The 20,585-nt window shown below is 43.2% G+C and overlaps 2 protein-coding genes across 2 annotated transcripts in view; one reads left to right on the top strand and one right to left on the bottom strand.

Annotated features, from left to right (window-relative positions):
• VPS13C (vacuolar protein sorting 13 homolog C) overlaps positions 1-4,437 on the bottom strand; it is a 179,419-nt gene extending 174,982 nt beyond the window's left edge. Inside the window, exon 1 of the mRNA XM_045899939.3 lies at positions 4,260-4,437. Coding sequence (XP_045755895.1) covers positions 4,260-4,359 — 100 coding nt within the window. The 5' untranslated portion in view covers positions 4,360-4,437. The remainder of the gene's footprint in view (positions 1-4,259) is intronic.
• Positions 4,438-11,624: 7,187 nt separating this feature from the next.
• C2CD4A (C2 calcium dependent domain containing 4A) lies at positions 11,625-13,479 on the top strand. Its single transcript, XM_064598516.1, has one exon. The coding sequence runs from the start codon at positions 12,184-12,186 to the stop codon at positions 13,261-13,263; it is 1,080 nt and encodes a 359-aa protein (XP_064454586.1). The 5' UTR covers positions 11,625-12,183; the 3' UTR covers positions 13,264-13,479.
• Positions 13,480-20,585: the final 7,106 nt, after the last annotated feature.

The following is a 20,585-nucleotide window of genomic DNA, read 5'->3' as shown; positions in this document are numbered from 1 at the left end:
CTTTAGTAAAGAACACTGAAGAAACTATTGTAGCAATTCATTTCAATTGAACCTTTCCATTCAACCCAAATTAACTAATTTAGTTAACGCAGACTCCTTTTTCTTTTAAGTTTTATTTAAGTAATCCCTACACCTCACGTGGACCTTGAAATCTCAACCTCAAGATCAAGAGTAACACAGGCTCCTCCACGGCTCCCTCCTCCAACTGAGCCAGAGAGGCACCTCCCACAGACTCCCTTTAATAGTTCACAGAGACTTTGTCGTGGGAGGCATCAGGAGAGGAAACAATTGACTATTACTCTTTCCATTTCCCTATTGAAACAGGAAGTCTTGGCAAAGAAAGGTGGAAAGCTGCCCGATTACCAACGAACTTTCTCCCTTTCAGGAACATTTCAGGGATCTCATAATAGTGAGGATTTCTTATTCTTTCCTAGCGAAATGGTTATCAAACCACCAACTTCCAGTTTTATTTCTGGAAAAGGGGTGGATTTTTAATTTATGATGCCTTTAAAAGTGTGGTAAGGTATTTTCAATTTAAGTTTTTAAGCATTGCTTTGATAATTAACTGGGCCTAAAGATATATTAGAATATTGAACTTTCTGTTATTTCTTTTACATGCTACCACTTCCTGATATCATTTTCCATTTTTACCAACATGATACCTTTCAATCAGTTAAGACATGTTTCTCTCTTAAATTATAAATTTCATGAGGCATATACATCCTTTAAGTCCTTTTTCACCTCTTACTATAATGTGTTCAGCACCCAGAAGTTCTCTTAAAAATGCAGAAGACAATCTCAATATTCTCCTTAGAAAAGAGTTTCTCAACAAACATTTTCAGCTGGATAATTCTTTGTTGTGGGGAGCTGTCTGTGCATTGCAGAACGTAGCAGTATGCCTAGGGCCTACCCATTAGATCCCAGTAGCACACCTCTACTATTCAGTGCGACAACCAAAAATGTCTCTGACATTGCCAAATACTCCTTTGGGGCAAAGTCATTTTCAGTTGAAAATCACTGCTTTAGCCTAGCCAAATATTCCAGTTAGGAAATATCAATTTAGTTTTCCATTTGTTTCTAAAAAATAGTAAGATCAGCCCTGTGACATTTTTACAGGTGGAATTCTTTTCTCAGGATGTGAAAAAAAATTTTTTAAAGATTTTATTTATTTGTCAGAGAGAGAGAGAGAGAGTGCACAGCAGGGGAAGTGGCAGGCAGACAGAGAGAAGCAGGCTCCCCGCTGAGCAAGGAGCCTGTTGCGTCCCGGGATCATGACCTGAGCCCAAGGCAGACGCTTAACCAACTGAACTACCCAGGCATCCCAGGATGTGAAAATTTAACAACAAAAAAAATGGAAACAGCCAAACTCTATTTACTAAAACAAATAATTTTCAAATAAGAATATATAAAATTTTCAATTCTTTATAAAATCTGTCAATATCATGGATGTCATAAATATCAGCTATTTCATTAATATACCCACTTGTTTACCACAAAAGGTTAAAGATACATTTCTTCAGGAATATTTTCAGAGAAGAAAAATAGTTCACATATCTTGCCTTTCTTTTTTAATGGGAGAATCAGTGTCATAAAGAAAATATACTGAATAATATCTATAGAACCTTCCTTTATAACAACCACAAAAATAAAAGGTGGCAAAACTTCATAGAAGCAGAGATGTAGGCTGATAAAGCTGAGGGAATCCCAGATTAGACTTCTAATGGATACAGTTCCTGAAAGAAAGGAGTTTATTTTCCGAGGCCTATTATAAAATTGATGTTTGCCACCGGCAGCATACCTCATTCTAAAAAAAAGAAAATGAGATGAAAGAAAATAAAGTTTCTTTTCCTACAGTCCACCAAAAAAGAGAGGAATAAATGACATAATATTGTGGCATTTTAATTTCAGACGTGAAAAAGTTCAAAATCCCCAGGCAGCATACTTCACAATTTCATAGTAAAAACATGTACAACTAAAATCACAGAGTACTGGCACTGGAAGGACCTTCAGATGGTACCTATTCCAACTCCCAATTTTAAAGAAAAAGGAAAGTAAGATTTGGTAGAGAAGAAATCTTTGAATATACCCATAAACTTCCTTTTAAAAAAAATCTGACGCAAATAGGGCACAGTGTTTTAACTTGGTAGGTGATTCTGAGTAGTGACTGTGTAGGAATATTATATTATCTGGTATGACTTTTTTTCTTTTAAAGTTTAAGTCAAGATGAAACTAACAAGGAGGAAGGTTAGTGGTTTGTCCAACACAACAACCTAGAACCCACGTTTTCTAAATCCTAGCCCAGTGCTTTTCCAGATTTCAAACAATGTTTACAGACTAGAGGGGCGCCTGGATGGCTCAGTCCGTTAAGTGTCTGCCTTTGAATCAGGTCAGGATCCTGGATTCGCAGGATCTAGCCACGCATGGGGCTCCTTGCTCAGCGCACAGCCTGCTTTTCCCTCTGCCCCTCACCCTGCTTGTGCTATCTCAAATAAATAAAAATCTTAAAAAATAATAATGTTTACAGACTAGAAGGAATAATTTGTATTCAACAGTATTCTGAAGAAAGAGTTGACCCCTGCAGAAGGTACTGGATTTTTCATTCCTTAAATGTCTCCTCCTTTACTTCTCTTTCTCTTGCATTATATTAGCGTTGGGGGAGGGCATGTAAACAAAGGATGTGGTGCTGGGCAAAACACACAGAACCAATCAAATGATCAGCAACCTATTCAAAAAGGCTCCTCCCCAACCAGGGCAGTACTCTTAGTTCTGTAACAACATTGCTCAATATAAATATATGGTTCACATATGTAATTATAAATTTCAGGAACCAAGTTTTTTTAAAAAAGGAAAAAGAAACGAGGGAATGAATTTTAATAATATACTGTACTTAACCCAATATAATCAAGTATTATTTCAAGATATAATCAACATAGAAGACTGAGATACTACACTCTTTCTCCCACTATTTTCCAAACTCCACATTATTTTAGACTCAACAGCAAGTCTCAATTCGCACTAACTACATTTCGAGTGCCTAACTGAGCCGCAGTGGCTGGTGGCTACCCTATAGGACAGCGCTGTTGGACAGGTCCATAACTGTTGACTAAATTAAAAGCAGTTCCATCCATTTGAGTAGTTCTTTGGATTTCTTTCCAAAGCTGACAGAATTCCCAGAAGTCTTTTGTAGAGTGAAACGGTATCCCCAAGATCCCCAAAGCTTAATACGCATAATCAGTGCAAATAATCAAGCTTTCGGAACTGTGTGCATGCATACTACTTGCTGTCTACTTCTACACACTCAATGTTGAGAACAGAAACGTTTGGGGGCGCCTGGGTGGCTCAGTCGTTAAGCGTCTGCCTTCGGCTCAGGTCGTGGTCCCAGGGTCCTGGGATCGAGCCCCGCATCGGGCTCCTCGCTCTGCCTGTGCTCCTCTCTCAATGTGTCTCTCTCTGTCAAATAAATAAATAAAATCTTAAAAAAAAAAAAAGAAAGAAAGAAACGTTTGTGTTTTGGGCATGCACCTAATTAATGATGATGCCTGTCGTGGCTTGAATTATTTTTTTCTATCATCCAAAACAAAACTGAAAGTCATCTTCTTACTGAGGTCAAGTAAATATTAAGAAATCGTTTTCTCAAAAGGTGAAAGTATTGTAAGAAGCCATACTAAACAGGCCTTTAGTAATGATCTCCCAGGGCCAACAGATCCCTTCAAAAATCCTGCAATTCTAGAGAGAAGGAAGCCAGTTCCTGTTCGCCATAAAATGCCAAGAGGAGGTAACTGCGAAACCCAATTTCCTTTTTCTTCTTCCTTGGTGCCACTTTATTAGGCGTGTGTGACCACGCAGCCACCACCACCCCCACACCCCTACCCCGCACGCGGTGCAGGAGGAGAAAGCTTTTTTAAATGCTGTGAAGCCAACGGGGCCAGACTGAGGGCAGCGAGAGGACCCTCCAAGGAGGGCAGGGAGGGACAGAGCAGGGAGCCCGCCTCCGGGACGCGAAAGGTGGGAATTCGGGCAGCGCGAGCGCGACCCTGCGGCATCTCCCCACCCCGGGCGAGTACCCGGGACCCCGTGGCGGCGGAAGCGGGCACAGGCCTCCCGGCACCCCGCACCTGCCGCCCGGGGAGGGGGCTCAGCCGAGGGCCCCCTCCCCGGAGGCGGAGTCTCGGGAGGCGGAGGGAGCCGGGCGGGAAGAGCCCGTGGCGTGCGCCCCTCCGCCAGCGCGGGCAGCCCGCCGGCCGCGCCCTCTCGCTTACCGCCCCAGATCCCCAGCTTCAGCTGGGACTTGTTCAGGTTCTCCACATAGTCCCCCAGGAAGCGGTTCAGGAGGTCCACGACCACCGACTCCAGCACCATGGTGGAACTAAGGCGCCGGGAGAGGGAGGAGCCGAAACCGCTGGGCGCAGCTGAGGGCGGCGACCCGCGCCGCGAATGACAGCCCCGCAGGCGCCGGCCCGCCCCCGCGCCGCGCGCGTGACCCAGGCTGTGCGCAGGCGCGCCGCCGCCGCCGACCCCGCCCCCGCAGCCGCCCCGGCCAATCTCAGGATGCGGCCGCTGTGCAGCAAGCTCGCCTTCTCTCTGCAGCTGCGGCCCCCGCCGTCCGAGGGCGGGCGGAGGAGCGACGGGGATCCGCGGCCGAGGCACCAAACGGAAAAGGAAGGGCAGGAGTTACTGAGCACAGCGACATCTGTGTGGCCGCTCTGTTTGCCTGCCGTCGCCTCCTGTCGACGTTGGGTCCGCAGAGCTCACCGTCCAGGGCAAAAGCTGCTCCCCAGCGCCTCGCCTTGCCCGGAGCGGACCCGACCCGACCGGTCTGGAGCTTCCCAGGCCCCAAGTCCATCCTCAGCACTTCGCAGGCAACTACCCTTTCACCCGTGGGTCAGGTGGGAAAAAGGAGACCCTGCACTCTTGTCCTGCTACATTAACCCCGCCAGGGGCAACATCTCCGTTTCTTTTTGCTTCTTGAAAATTTTAATTATTTAAGAGTGAGAGGGAACAGAACGGTATCATAGGATGAAAAGATAAAATGGCAACGGGATGTGCATTTTGTTCTTACCCTTCTCCTGTGCTTGATTCACTTTTACTTAGGAGGCATTTCTTACCTCATTAAGGAAATGAAGAACAAACGTAGTACTTCCTTTATTTTCTTTAAGTATGGGTTAGCTGTTATTTATATATCACTTTCTTCCATACTATCGTTGAACTGTTCTAGTGTGGCAAGACATTGAAAAGCGGGGCTTTTATAGTGCAAGAACTCTCTACCTTAATAAAATTTAACCACCCATTAACCAATTCTCTTTAGAGAACTGGACTTTTTTTCTAAAATATATTTCAGAAAGCTGTTGAGATACAGCGAACAGAAATAAACCTAAGAAATGCTAAGATTATTTGTAATCAGAAGCATTTATTAACAGCTTTGCTGCATTACATACAATGTCTGAAAAACCGAATTGCTCCTAAACAACTGCTCTCAACCAAATATTTGTGTCTCCCCAAAATTCATATGTTGAAATATTAATCCTCAATGTGTTATTGGGAAATGGGGCCCTAAGGTGGTACTTGGGTAATTAGATAATTAAGCAAAGTCCTCATGAATGGAATTAGTACCCTCTTAAAAAAGAACCCTCCACCCCTCCCAAAAAGACCCCAGAGAGCTCCCTCACTGCTTTTGCCATGTGAGAACACAGCAAGAAGACAGCCTTCTGTGAACCAGGAAGTGGGTCCTCACCAGATTCTGAATTGCCTGGCACCTTGATATTGGACTCCCACTCTTCAGAACTGTGAGGAATAAATTTGCATTGTTTTTAAACAACACGGTCTATGGCATTTTGTTATAGCAGCCTGAATGGACTAAGACAGGGTCAAAAAAAAAAATCACTTAAGTTCAAAATCCACTGGAGAAGGAAAAAAAAGTCAAAATGTCTGCAAGTGGTGTTATGTAAAATGGACATAAAAGAAGAACCAATACTAATCAGTCCTATCGATACCCACCTCTATCCTCCACTCCTACACACAGGAAATAAATCCTTAACCATTTGTTTTTCCTTGCTCAGTCACCCTGACAAAATACCTAGCAGGCACTTTGCACTTCTTGCCTTCACCATCTGCGTCCTGGGATCGAGCCCCACATCAGGCTCCCTGCTTGGTGGGAGCCTGCTTCTCCCTCTCCCTCTCCCACTCCCCCTGCTTGTATTCCCTCTCTCGCTGTGTCTCTGTCAAATAAACAAAATCTTTAAAAAATAAATAAATAAAAGCCAAACCTGTCTATTGCACTTCTGACATTTCCTAAATTCTTCTTACATCTCACCTGGAGCACACAATCACCTTCTAACTGGTCTCCAGTTTTTCCCTTCTCCATCCATCTGCACGCTGCCATGGGAGCTAGTTTCCAAAGCACAGGCGAACTCAAGTCAGTCACCTGTTCAAAAACACCCAGTAACTTTCCAGGGTTCTGAACGCCCTCCTAGATCTATCCCCAGGGTGTTTCTAATCCACCCATCCTCCTCCAACAATCCCTCTCTCCTTGTACACTCACACCAACTATGCACTGAAGGGAAAGAAAATAATATATATGTGTGTATGTATATATATATATAATGATCTGGTTGGGATAGGCATGCACCATAAAACAGTTAAGCAAACAATGCAAGGATGTATGAACAGTGCAAGATCATATGGAATATGCCATAGGCAGAATAGCACGGTCAAGCAAATGAAACAGAAGGCATAATCTGCTGGGAGAAGTGAGCAATACTAATCCTTGTATAATAATAATTCCTTGCACTTCTGTGGTACTTTACACTTTTGAAAGAATAATGTATGTGCTTTTTATATGCATTATTCCATTTTATTAATATTCAGTTATAACTCATGAGCTATCATACCATTATTATGCCAAGGTATGCATTTTCATGTAATCCTCACAAAAAATCTGTGAGATAAGTCATGCAGGTAGTAGTACTGCCCCATTTTACAGAAAAATAAGTCAGGAATATTAAGCAATTTACCCAAAATTACTCAGCAGGCATTAATTTCCTTTAGCTCCCTGAACATTGCCATCCTTTTCTCTTTCAATAATTGTAGTTATTAAATCACTGCTAAGCTAGTAGTAATTCTCAGAGATCTTACTTTGGAAGGTTAATCAAAGAATAGAAAATCTCAGGGTGGGGGCGCCTGGGTGGCTCAGTTGGTTAGGCGACTGCCTTCGGCTCAGGTCATGATCCTGGAGTCCTGGGATCGAGTCCCGCATCGGGCTCCCTGCTCGGCGGGGAGTCTGCTTCTCCCTCTGACCCTCCTCCCTCTCAGGCTCTCTGTTTCTCATTCTCTCTGTCTCAAATAAATGAATAAAATTTAAAAAAAAAAATCTCAGGGTGGAAAATTCAGCTTAATATTGGCAGTATAAATAATGCTATTACCACATAGTAGAAAAAGCTTATAAATTTTAATATTTTCCTTTTTAAGTGTGTTTTGAGGGTTTGATAAGGTGCATAAAGTAATGCTCCAAATCCTGCATACTTCTTGAAGAAATCAGATATTTACAGTCCTAATCCAAAACAAACTAATGTAAAGAAACACCATTAACACTGATGTATAGCACTATACCCAAAGGAATTTGGATAGGAAAGTGAACATTGTAGTAATTACAGTTCTTACATTCAATCTGGCTTAAGAATAACGCGACAACAAAGGCAATTGCAAAAGTAAATTGCAATGTGGGATTGAGCAATAAAAACAGGTAAGCAAAATATAATTTCTGTTTTAAAAACAGAAGTCAAAATTAGGAACACTTGTTAAAAATCAACAACTTCTGGGGCACCTGAGTGGCTCAGTCAGTTAAGTGTTCAACTCTTGATTTCAGCTCAGGTCATGATCTCAGGGTGGTGAGATTGAGCCTCATATCGGGCTCTGTGCTGTGGAGAAGTCGAAGTTTCTCTCTTTCTCTCCCCCTCTCTCTCTGTCCCTCCCCACAACTCGCAGGTGTGTGCTTGCTTGCTCTCTCTCAAAAAAAAAAAAAAAAAAAAATTAACAACGCTTGCTTAAAAACTGAAAAATAAGAAATTATAACTTTGCACTACCTCACATCCACACGCTATTTTCTTACATTTTGTTAAGAAAAGCAAAAGGCATTTGGGGGGAAAAGAAAGAAATGGAGGAGAAAGCTAGAGAATAAGCATAACACCATGGACGTCAGAAAAGTTAGGAAGATTAGCTGGCCAAAAGCACTGAATCGGATTGTAGAATTTGAGAGCCAGAGGAAAACAAATCTGGCTAATCCAACCCCCCTCATTTGACAGGTGGAAACAGTGAGCATGAAAGAGAATTAAGGGACTTGCTAATGTTCCACAACAAGTTAGTGACTGTCAGAGCTAAAACTCAATGTCCTGACTCCCTGGCCTGTGTTTTTTCCATTGCTCCACACTCCACTTCCTTGAATGAGAAAGATGGATAATCCAGAACACTGATGTTTTTTACTTGGTTATAAACTCTCTTTTTCTTGCTTTCTGTGACACCCAACCTCCAAGTGATTATTTTTTTTAAGTCTACTTTATATTGTTCAGTTTCCTCCTACTGCAAGAACACCTCTGGCCTGGATGGTATGTGATCTATTCATGCTTATTTCACCAAATTTTTTTAGAGCTCCATTACTGGATGTTCCCATGGTTCCAGCGGTGAGCCCTAAAGGGCCACAGCCTTCTTCTGAGTAGATCTATGTGTTCCAGGCACAGGGCTTGACCCAGTTACACCATCGTCCTAAGTACTCCATGGCTCATGCTTCTAAGGTAAGGAAAACATAAGGCTTAATGTGGCCACAGGGGACCAGCCATTCAAAGACAGGGCTGCTGTTTTCAAGAAACCTTACACAGGAAATGCTTCTAAAGTGTCACTGAAGAAGGTGAATTGTTAATAAAAACAAAGCAAATCTGCCTTGCTTGGCCACAAAGAAAAATGTTTTTAGAGGACTTCATGTGTGAATCAGCTAATCCCTGACTAAGCAAACCTGTATAATAATAACAGCTAATAGTTCACCAGCACTTACTGTGTGCCAGACATTTCATGTATTTTTAACACAATAGTCTTGTGTGATAGATATTATTACCCTCATTTTATAACTTAGACTCAAAGAGGTTAATTAACTTGCCCACAGTCCCATAGCTAAAAATTTGCATAAACAGATTCAACCTAGGACAGATTTACTCCAAAGTCTGTTATTTCTTCACCCATAAATCATTTCTCATGCTCTGGTGCTTTCTTCCTTTCTCCCACCACAACATAGCTTTGCTTAACAACTTCTCAGATTGTGAGCCTCACCATTTTAACCAAGGGCTCTCTAGGCTCTCACTTGCAGAGCTAACAGCCTCTGTCTCCTGACAAAAGGTGAGTCAAAACACATGCACACCACCCTCAAGTATATAATTCAGCCATCATTCTCCCATAGATTTAGCACTGCCCCAAGAATTTTGGCCAGGCATGGAGATGATATAAAGACAAAGAAATAGCTAGTCAAGGGCATGGCAAGCCCACGGACCTGTCAACCCTGCCTCCCTACCAAGACTAAGTGTATATAAATCCTGTTCAATAGTTTCTTCTCACTCCTGCCTCTGCTAGACAGAATTCAAATAGTGCATCCTCATCATTGCTCCTCTGATGGATGAATATAGCTGATGTGATCTTGCACAGCCTGGATCCACATGCCTAACATGGTGGCTGAAACCCAGGAAGCAGTCAGTAAATATTGCTTTGAATGAATAAATGAACTAAAGAGCATTTGTTCTCTTCTATAATAACAACAAATATCAGACATTGTGTATGTTAGGCTGTGTATGCTAAACTCTTTATATGCCTTATCTTATTATATACTTATGACAACCCTATAGGTACATACTATTATTATCAGAAGGGGTGAGGGAGCTCTCCTGGGTCTCTTTTATACCATCATTAATTTAATTACCTCTCAAAGGTCCCAACTACTATTGTACATCTGATACATTGGCTTAGAAAGGTTTAGTAACTTGCTCATGTCACATAGTAAGGAGCCATTCTACAATCAAAACCAGATCTGAGGGTCACCTGGGTGGCTTAGTTGGTTAAGCGTCTGCCTTCGGCTCAGGTCATGATCCTAGGGTCCTGGGATTGAGCCCTGCATCAGGCTCCCTCCTGAGCAGGGAGCCTGCTTCTCCCTCTCCTCCCACTCATATTCTGTCATTATTTCTGTCTCTCTCTCTCTCTCAAATAAATAAATTAAAAAAAAAACACCAGATCTGATTTCAGACCCAGTTTTCTTAACCACAGCACTCAACAGCATCTCTTCTATTTTTATTATCATTAATAATAATCACTACTTCTGTGTATTTAGCACTTACCATGTTCCAGGCACAATGCTAAGTATTTTACATTATTAGATTCTTTTAATTCCCAAAGCAACTCAATTATGACCACTAATGTGTATTATTTCCTCCATTTCCCATCACTGTGAACATGGTAAGTTACTAGGAATAATCATAATTTGCAGGTTTATGTGACAATTCTAGAGACTATTATGTAAATCATCAAGCACAGTGCCTCTGTATGTATACCCTGAAAGCAAAATGCACATGCCCCATCCTAAAACCACCTTTGGATAAATGATTCACTGAACATTATTTTGTTTAATTACTAAACATTACTTGGAGAAGCAATTAACTTACAGGGCAGTATTTTAAGCAGAAATAGCATACACTCAAATTCTGAACAAAATGTCTCAGATCTCTTTTAACCTGAGCTAGCTGGAACCAGTTCTCTTACAGAATGAACATGGGTCAGTTTTCAAAAGGAAGAAAAACGGTCTTCCAGGTGGGTACAGCCTAGAAAGGCCAGAGGTTGTCCGGGTGCCTTCAAAGGATGGTTCCAACAGCACAGTTGTATGCAGGAGTGTATTTTCCCAATCAAAAATCAGCACACATGGCTTAAGAAGTGGGTTTTGATTTCTTTTAATTAAGGTATGAGATACAATCCTATACGTAATTTTAAGTGTATGCTAAAAATTCCGTATCTTGATCTGGGTGGGGTTACAGAGGTGTTTCCATATGTTAAAAATGGAAACACCTCTGTAACCCCACCCAGATCAAGATATGGAATATTTTCAGCACTCCATAAGGTTCCTGCACCGAGTAACTTATAATCAACAAAGAAAATACATTTGAAATCAGGACTGAACACCAGAAAGCAGGTAAGAAACTTCAAAGGCTGGCTTTTAGGGGACAGGGACGGTCTTAAGTAAGAATAATACAAACCCGACTTTTAATCTTCTTTTAGTGTGGGCTTAGAGTGCTTCCGTGGATTCACACTTATACGTGCGGCGATCCCCCCAATGACTCTCGATATAGTTGAGATTTAACCCTTTTTCGCACGTGAGAAAATAGAAACTTGTTTAGGGTTTCTGCAGGGAGAGAAGGAACTGGACGTTTCGAATTTGCGCAGTCGACCTAGCCACGTGGCAGAGCGGAAGGCCTGGCTTCAGGTTACCAAGCAGCGCCTCTCGCGCCCGCCCATTGGCCAGCTGTGGGGGCCCCAGGTATAAAGGCTCAGGTCGACCGTCCCGGAACAGCGGTGCTGAATCCCGCCGCGCGCGCTTTGAACTTCCCAGAAGCTGCGCGCCTCCCTGGCACCGTGCCTCAGGCGGGCACCCATCTGACACTGGACCCCAGGTACGCTAGGAGGGACCCACATCCTTGTTTAACTCCCCTGGGGGCAAGCCGTGAGTCCTAGAGGGGATAATTATTATTTTAATTCTCGCCGAGGACTAGAGTGCAATAATCCAAGGATTCGGGAAACGATTGCCCAAGCAAAGCGCCTCTTGGCATTGAGGACGGCACGACCAAAGTTAAAGGCCAACATTGTGAGAATCTCCGCCTTAAACCAGCGGAGGATCGAGATTAAATCAACAAGCCCCGACTGTACAGGACCACTAGAGACAAGAGAAGAACGATTGTTCTTCAATCACTGAAGCATAGCTTGCAATAGCAGCGTGAAGGGCAGCTTGCACTGTCCCAGGGGAGGAAGGACAAAGCACCCCTCAAGTAGAAGAAAAGACACGGGAATTGCTGCGCCTTGCAGAGCTCCCTCTGACGACTGGTGTACCCTTGCAAAGTGCAAGCCCGCAGCACCAGCAGAGGGTCGCTCGCATCCGGCACCCGCCGCCTTATGTGGTGCCTGGAGAGGCTCCGCTTGGGTCCCGAGCGCCTCCTGAGGGGCAGGAACGGGATTCTTCAGGGTCGGGGCCGCCGAGCCCCGGCCCTCATGCCCGCCGCGTGGGAAAACGTGCTCACCCCGGACCGCATCCCTGAGTTCTGCATCCCCCCGCGACTCGCGCCCTGCACGGCCCTGGCTGCACTCCGGGTTTCCTGGATCCAAGCGGCAGAAATAGACAACGCCGCGGGGCACACGGACTGGGACCCGCGCTCGCAGGCCGCGCTCTCGCTGCCGCACCTGCCGCGCGCGCGCACCGCCTACGGCTTCTGCGCGCTGCTCGAGAGCCCGCACACTCGCCGCAAGGAGTCGCTCTTCCTCGGGGGCCCCGGGGCCGCCCCGCTCCTGCCCCCGGGCGCAGCCCCCGCCCCCGCCCCCGCGCTCCCCGCCGGCGCCCGCCCGACCTCGGACGCGCCCGCCCCGCCGCCCGGCGCCCGCCGCCTCCTGCGCGCCCCCGAAGGACTGCTGAGCCGCGCGCTGCGGGCCCGGAGGAGCCGCGGCCTGGCGCGCGCCCGCGGCGCGTCCAGCGGGGACGAGGACGAGGACGAGCAGCGCGGCGCCGGCTCGCGGCCCCCGGCCCGGGCCCCCTCCGCGTCCCCGCCGCCGCCGCCGCCGCCGCCGCCTGGCTCCGACCCGGGGCCCGAGTGCCTGGAGGCCGAGGGCACCGTGGCCCTGGGCGGCGCCGGGGGCGCCCTGCGCCTGGCCGCCCAGTACAGTCGGGCCAGCGGGCGGCTCCGCGTCCGGCTGCTGGGCGCCCAGGGCCTGGCCGCGGGAGCCGCCGAGCCCCGCGCCGTCGGCTGCCGCGTCAGCTTCGTCCTGCGGCCGCCGGGCAAGACGCGGCCGCAGCGCAGCGCCGTGGTGCGGCCGAGCCGCAAGGCCGCCTTCGACCAGGACGTGTGCCTGGACGGGCTGTCGGAGGACCAGGTGCGCCGCCTGGCCGTGCGCGTCACGGCGGAGAAGCGGGGCCGCGGCCGGGAGCGGGGCCGCCTGCTGGGCCAGGGCGAGCTGCTGCTGGGCTCCCTGCTGCTCCCCTGAGGGCGCCCGGGCCTCGGGCCGCCCGTGCCCTCGGGGCGCTCTCCGCCCGCTGGGAACCCGGGCACGGCCAGCCGCTCCGTACAAAACAAATGCTATTTATTTATTCTTCTACCCAGGACTTTGTTCAGTCCAATATTGGCACATATGTTGCTAGATTAATTACCACAATAAAGGACGTAATATTTTGTGTAATGCCTTCAAAATTCGTTTCAGCAAATGGTCTGTGTTCTGCAGTAGTGGTTCCCAATATAGATGGACAATTGCACTTCATGTTGCTCACAGCCCCTATTGGGAGATAATGGATCACAGGAAGTGTTAAAACTAGAGGGTGTCCTGGTGATCTATTTGCCCCAGCCTCCTCATATTGAAGTTTGTTTATTCCACAACATCCACCGAGACCATCTTAGAGCGGGTATTACCTTTGAAGCATTGTTTAAGACCCTGGGTGAGAAAAATGAGGCCAAGAGAGGTGAAGTAACTTGTTCAAGGTCAACAGTTAATTTTTTTTTTTAAAGACTTTATTTATTTATTTGACAGAGAGAGACACAGCGAGAGAGGGAACACAGGCAGGGGGAGTGGGAGAGGGAGAAGCAGGCTCCCCGCAGAGCAGGGAGCCCGATGCGGGACTTGATCCCAGGACTCCGGAATCATGACCTGAGCTGAAGGCAGACGCTTAACGACTGAGCCACCCAGGCGCCCCTCAACAGTGAATTATTAATAGAAACTCAAACCTGATACTTTTAGTTACATCTTGCTGGAAAAGCACTGGGAAAATTGAAGCCATTTTAATATTCTAAGTTAAAATAATAACAGTTTTACAAGTATTAACTAGTTTAATTTTTAAAACAAACCTGAAAGACAGGCACAGTTGTCCTCATTTTGGGGATGAGGATATTGAGGCACAGAATATAGAGCAGAGTCAGGATTTGCATGTAAGCAACCAGTATTTTACTCATTAGTTTCTAGAAATAATACCAAGCCTCTGAAGGGTTCATCTCATTACTGTTGTGGGATGGCAACTTATATCTGAAACTGTTGATTCTGAGTTGGGGGTCTCTTCACATCCTCACACCCTAGTGGAAAAGCAAATTGGCTCGAATGAGTAATTTATTATCTCACGCTAATGTCTAAGGTTCTGAGAAGATGCTAACTAGTCTCAGTCATAGAAAAAAGGGTGCTAACCTAATTGGCCCCAGCTGAGCTAATGTGCAAAGGCAGGGAGTCTAGAACATAATTATGATATTGTTCTACCTCTGGCTTCTGTTAGTGATAATAAATGTATTATGTTTTAAGGGATGACTTTCCTTCCTAGGTCACATTCACTGCCAAATAAGCATATTTCTCCCTTTCTTATGCATATAGGAGGAAAATATGTCCTTAAATGAGGGTTGAAAATATTTGAATGTGTGGTGTGGTGTGGTATTAAATATGACTACATTAGCAGTCTGGATTCAGAAACCTTTTCTGCTTTCACTAAACCGTTATCCACTGGTGCTCATGAAAAAATGCTGTTTAGAACAGGGTTTCAGTTTCAGTCACAACTCAGGCATAAGCTGAAAATGGGTTATTGTGGTGGGTGCTCACAATGACCAGCACTGAACAAATGTGAAGAATAACTGTGAATTCACTGTCAAAATCAGCCACATCCAGAAGCTCATGTGGTTGACCAAGTAAATGGTGACATAACAGTAGCTCAGACCTTTCATGTGCCCCTCAGTCTAAGTCACCATATCCCTGGCCTTCAAGCCAACAACTTTTTAAAAAATGTATAACTTTCTTCATGATTTCAGAATTTTGGTAGAATAACTAATACTGAGTTCACATATGTAGTACCTTAAAAGGAAAATAAATGGAAAGTGAAAACAACTTGGCTACATGCAATATATCACGTTGGGATTTTATTTTGCTGCTTTTTTAAAAAATAAAAGATTGCACTGATGGTTTAAATATCAAAACTTATTTGGAAAACATTGCAGTCACTATTGTCACTGGATTATATACAAGTAATAGTTTGGGGGCAGAAGTATCATTTTATTAAGGTAACATCAACATATTTCAGGGACCTAAATTTTCCATGTAATAATGGTGGGTATTTCCAAACAGAATCTCCACTAATATCAAGTTATGGTTGATCAACCAATGTAAGAGCCTAATCAGCAAGACTTAAATGACTAAAATATAATCATAAATCATAAGACCCTGGGATTTTAGAGTTGAAAAGAACTTTAAGAATTATTTTGTGCAAACCCATGTAACATAGAAAAGGACCAAAAAAGCAAACTGTAGATTGCCCCAAATCACACAATCAGTATAAGAGGTGGGGCTAGGACCAATTCTATTCTCATTTTGCTCTTCAACCTAATGAGTCTTTGGACCACTACTTCCAAGAAAGAGAAACATCTGTATGTAAGTTCTTTTACATTACTGAACTAATTTGAATGTTTTGCATTTAAGAAATCTTTGCAATACAAATTTTTTCATGAAAGCATCAGCCTTGCCTTGGGCAAATTTAAATTTGGTTTGCACTTTGCTGCCCTCTAGTGGATCCCTCATAAATTTTGTCAGTGTTTTTACTCCTTGGTATTAGACCATCTCAACTAAATACTAAAGACCATTGTAAGGTCAGAACCCAATGACCTTGAAGATGTGTGCTAATATCAGATTATGGTGAAGATTCACACTGCAAAATAACTAAATACAGCTATCTGGATGTAGAAGATGCCAAAAAAATTCTCAGATTAAAAATGAAAACAAAAGAAAACTTCCCAGTAATTACGAAGCTGGGAGTATGTATGCGTCAATGGCATGTTGGTTGCAGAAAACTGTTTTTAGAGTTCTCGTGTTTCTCAATCGGGTTTAGGTATGCATATCTTTGCACAAATGATATTACACAATCTTGCTTCTTTGTGGTTTAAATATTATGAACATATTCAAAGAAAAATCCCACACAACAGACCACAACATGTCAGTTTAAAAAGCTTTAGTTAAGTGCAAATTTAAAAATCAAATCAATAGCTTGGTTACTTGGTTTTGTAAAGGTAATGCATTCTATACTTAAAATACTAGCTTTAATATGGCTCGAACATGCCTCAAAGATTATTTCTTCAGAATCTAATTTTCTTTTACACACACTACAATTCACAAAACTTTCCCCCATATCCATTCCCAGGACCTAGGTCAGGATACTATTTTTGGTAAAGATATTTGAAAGGCAGGGCAAAAAGTAGGTACCATGATATTAAAGTAACAATATATGGTTAAAGGGTACAAACTTTCGGCTATACGATGAATAAGGTTTAAGGATCTAACGTATAATATGATTAAAGTGGATAACTTTGTATTCTATAATGATATTTATAAAGAGTGTAGAACTTAAATGTTCTCACAAAGAAGAAGAAAAATATGTGAGGTGATGAGAGTTAATTAACTAGATGGGGGAGGCAATAAATATATGTAAGTGGATAAAAGGTCATTCAAAAGGTTTATTTAGAGGATCACCTGGGCAGCTCAGTCGGTTAAGCGTCTGCCTTCAGCTCAAGTCATGATCCCAGGGTCCTGGGATTGAGTCCTGCATTGAGTCCCTCAATGGGCTTTCAGTGGGGAGCCTGCTTCTCCCTTTCCCTCTGCCCCGCCTCCCCTTCTGCCCTGCTCCCTTTGCTTCCCCCTCTGCCCCTCCCTGCTCAAGCTCTCTCTCCCAAAGAAATAAATAAAATCTTTAAAAAATAAACAAAATTAAAAATAAACAAAAGGTTTATCTAGAATATCTATCATGGGTCGAATACTTTTCAAAAATCTCGATTTATACCTGTGAATAAGATACAAAATGTCCTTGCTCTTATGGAATCAGGTTTTCAAAGTTGGGGAAGGAGACAGAAAATAAATAATTTCAGTAGCACTTCAGAAAATAAAATGTGATAATGAACAAAGGCATGACTATGGTCAAAAAGGTACCTCAGATTGGGTGGTTAAGAAAGGCCTGTGTGAAGACCTGATACTGAGCCTTTCTCTAGGTTCACATACACAGAGTTTAATCCAGTTTGCTGATGTGGGGACTCCTGGCCTCCGAGGGTGCCCTGTCAAGGGCTTTCCTAGAAATTCCGCTAATACCTTATCACCACTTCCCTTGTGGTTCAACTCTAGTGTATAGAAGCTCATCTGCCTCCAGACTTATGAGTCTAACGGATACAATAAACCTGAGGCAGCCCAAGGTGTTTACAAACACAATTTTTACTATTTTTGCATTTTATCATTTGTATATTATCATACCATTAGCTAAGAATTTTGTTACGGCATTATAATGGCACTTGCGTTAATTTGAGAGGATGATAAATTCTGGTCAGATTAGGCCTTCTGGGACATTTAGGAAGCAAATAACAACATGACTTTTCTTGTTGGTATTTTATGGTTTTCACAGCTAATTTTTATCCTTTATGCTCTTGAAACTTCTCAACAACTATTTGTGGTAGGTACTCTTATTATACCTGGGGTGGATGCTGTAGGTTGGCCCCTTCAACGCCCACCCCAGCCCCTTACTTCTTTCCCTTATGTGCTATAGAGTCTAGAGAACAAACAGTTGCCTTCCCAGACCCTTTTTCAGCTATGGATAACTAAGTGACTCAGTTATGGCCAGTGAAACACAGGAAGAGGTCAGCTAATGGTGCCTTTTCCCTTTCCTCCCTCATCCTGCTGGAATATACAAGTTGGGAGAAACAGCAGCCATCACTAAGGAAGCTAAAGGGTACTGGTTTCTCAGTGACGTCACTGACCCTCCACGCTGGCTCTGGACAGCCTCCCCCCAAAGTTCTTGCCCATAAGACAAATACATTCCTAACTTGTTTCTGCCACTGTCCAGTTTTCAGAAATATATGAACACAATGCTAACTGTTACAATATCCATTTTACAGAGAAGGACACTTTGATTCAGAGGACTTAAATAAGTTGCCTAAGACCATGCATCAAGTAAATGATTAATTTAATTGCAGACCTCCCAGACCTCCATGCTCATTACTTTTTTTATTTCTCACTTTCTTCATGTAAGCTATTGTTCTAAACTTTTTTTTTGAGATACAATTGGCATACAATAAATTGCACTTACTTAAAGCATACAAGTTCATGAGTTTTGACATACATATATGCTCATGAAACTCAATTCAGTCAAGATAATGAACATATCCATCACTCGTAATAGTTTCTTCATGCTCCTTTATAATCCCTCTCTCCTGAACTTTTCTCACCTCCTCTCTCTGGTCCCCAGGGAGCTACTCAACTGCTTTCTGTCACTATAGATCAGTTTATATTTTATAGAAGTTCATATAAATGGAAAAATATATATATATGCTTTGGGGGAAGGGCGGTCTGGCTTCTTTCACTCAGCATCATTATTCTGAGATGCACCCATGATGTTGTCTCTATCAGTATTTTGTTCCTTTATATTTGTGAATGAATGTTGAATTGATAAATCACAATTCTTTTATCCATTCACTTGTTTGTCACTGTTTTCTATTCCTTGCACTTGCTATTTGATTCTTGTTTTCCTTTTCTCTTCCTTTTTGGCCTTGTCTGGTTTTAATTAAGCATTTTACAGAATTTCACTTCCTCTTTTCTCTTAGCATATTAATTATACTTCTTTAGAAAATTTCTTTAGTGGTTGCCCTAGTGCTTGCAGTATACATTTACAGCTAATCTAAATTCACTTTCAAATAACACTATTATTTCATGGGTAGTGCAGGTATATTATAAAACAGTATTTCCAATTCCTCCATTTCATCTCTTATAATGTTTTCATTTTACTTACCTATATACTATAATTATTACTATGCTGTAATGTATTACCAATATATTACTATTGTTACTTTGAACAGTTTTTTTAAAGATTTTATTTATTTATTTGACAGAGACAGTGAGAGAGCACAAGCAGGGGGAGCAGCAGAAGGAGAGGGAGAAGCAGACTCCCTGCTGAGCAAGAAGCCTGACACAGGGCTCGATCCCAGAACCCAGGAATCATGACCTGAGCCAAAGGCAGACACTTAACAACTGAGCCACTGAGCCAATACATATAAAGAGAACTATCATAGACCAGGTTCAAATGTTGTGGATATTTGATATCCATCAAATCAAATAAGAATAAGAAAAATAAAATATTTCATTTAGCTTATATTTATTCCTTCTCTGACATGTGAAGCTGAGTTTCTGACCTATGTCATTTTGCTTCTCCCTAAAGAACTTATTTTAACATTTTTTGCAGAGCAGATTTTGTAGCAATGAATTCTCTTAGTTTTTCTTTGCCTGAGAAGTCTTTATTTCTCCTTCACTTTTTTTTTTTTAAGATTTTTTCATTTATTTGCGAGAGAGAGAATGAGAGACAGAGAGCACGAGAGGGAAGAGGATCAGAGGGAGAAGCAGACCCCCCGCTGAGCAGGGAGCCCGATGCAGGACTCGATCCCGGGACTCCAGGATCACGACCTGAGCCGAAGGCAGTCGCTTAACCAACTGAGCCACCCAGGCGCCCTCTCCTTCACTTTTGAAGGGTAATTCCACTGGATATAGAATTCTATTGTCATGGTTTCTTCCTTTCAATACTTTAAATACTTCACTCTCTTCTTCCTTGTGTGATTCCTGACAAGTCCAATATAATTAATTCTTTTTTTCTTCTTTTTTAAAGATTTTATTTTTCTTGGGGCACCTGGTGGCTCAGTTGGTTAGACATCTGACTCTTGGTTTTGGCTGGGGTCATGATCTCAGGCTCATGGGATCGAGCCCTAGACAGGCTCTCATGCTCAGCGGGAAGTCTGCTTCTCTCCCTCTCTCTCAGCCCCTCTCCATGCTCATGCTCTCTCTCCCTCTCTCAAATAAATAAATAAATCTTAAAAAAAAGATTTTATTTTTCTCAAGTAATCTTGACACCCAATGTGGGGCGTGAACTCACAACTCTGAGATCAATAGTCACATGCCCTACTGACTGAGCCAGACAGTCACCCTGAGAATTCCAGTATAATTCTTTTCCTTGTTTCTCTATGGGTAAGGTATTTTCCCCCTTGGCTTCTTACAAGATTTTCTCCTTGTTTTTGGTTTTCTGCAGTTTGAATGTGATATTTTTGTGTGTGTAGATGTGTGTGTGTGTGTTTGTGTGTGTGCGTGTATTTTTCCTCCTTGTTCATCTGAATTCCCTGGATCTGTTCTTTGGTATCTGTCATCTATTTTGGAAAATTCTCATCCATTTCTACTTCAAGTATTACATTTGTCTCATTCTCTCTTTCTTCTCCTCCTGGTATTAAGCATATGTTATACCTTTTGAAACAGTCCCACAGTTCATGGGTAGTCTG

This window comes from Mirounga angustirostris, unplaced genomic scaffold (genome assembly GCF_029215605.1).
Source record: "Mirounga angustirostris isolate CCGP_5_RB_7025 unplaced genomic scaffold, mMirAng1.0.hap1 SCAF_9, whole genome shotgun sequence".
Classification (NCBI taxonomy): Eukaryota; Metazoa; Chordata; class Mammalia; order Carnivora; family Phocidae; genus Mirounga; species Mirounga angustirostris.
Note: the sequence above shows the minus strand (reverse complement) of the source record. Positions and strands in the feature narration are given on the sequence as shown.

Excerpts from the sequence above, each read along its gene's own strand:
- C2CD4A (XM_064598516.1), top strand. The coding sequence starts at position 12,184 with ATGTGGTGCCTGGAGAGGCTCCGCTTGGGTCCCGAGCGCCTCCTGAGG.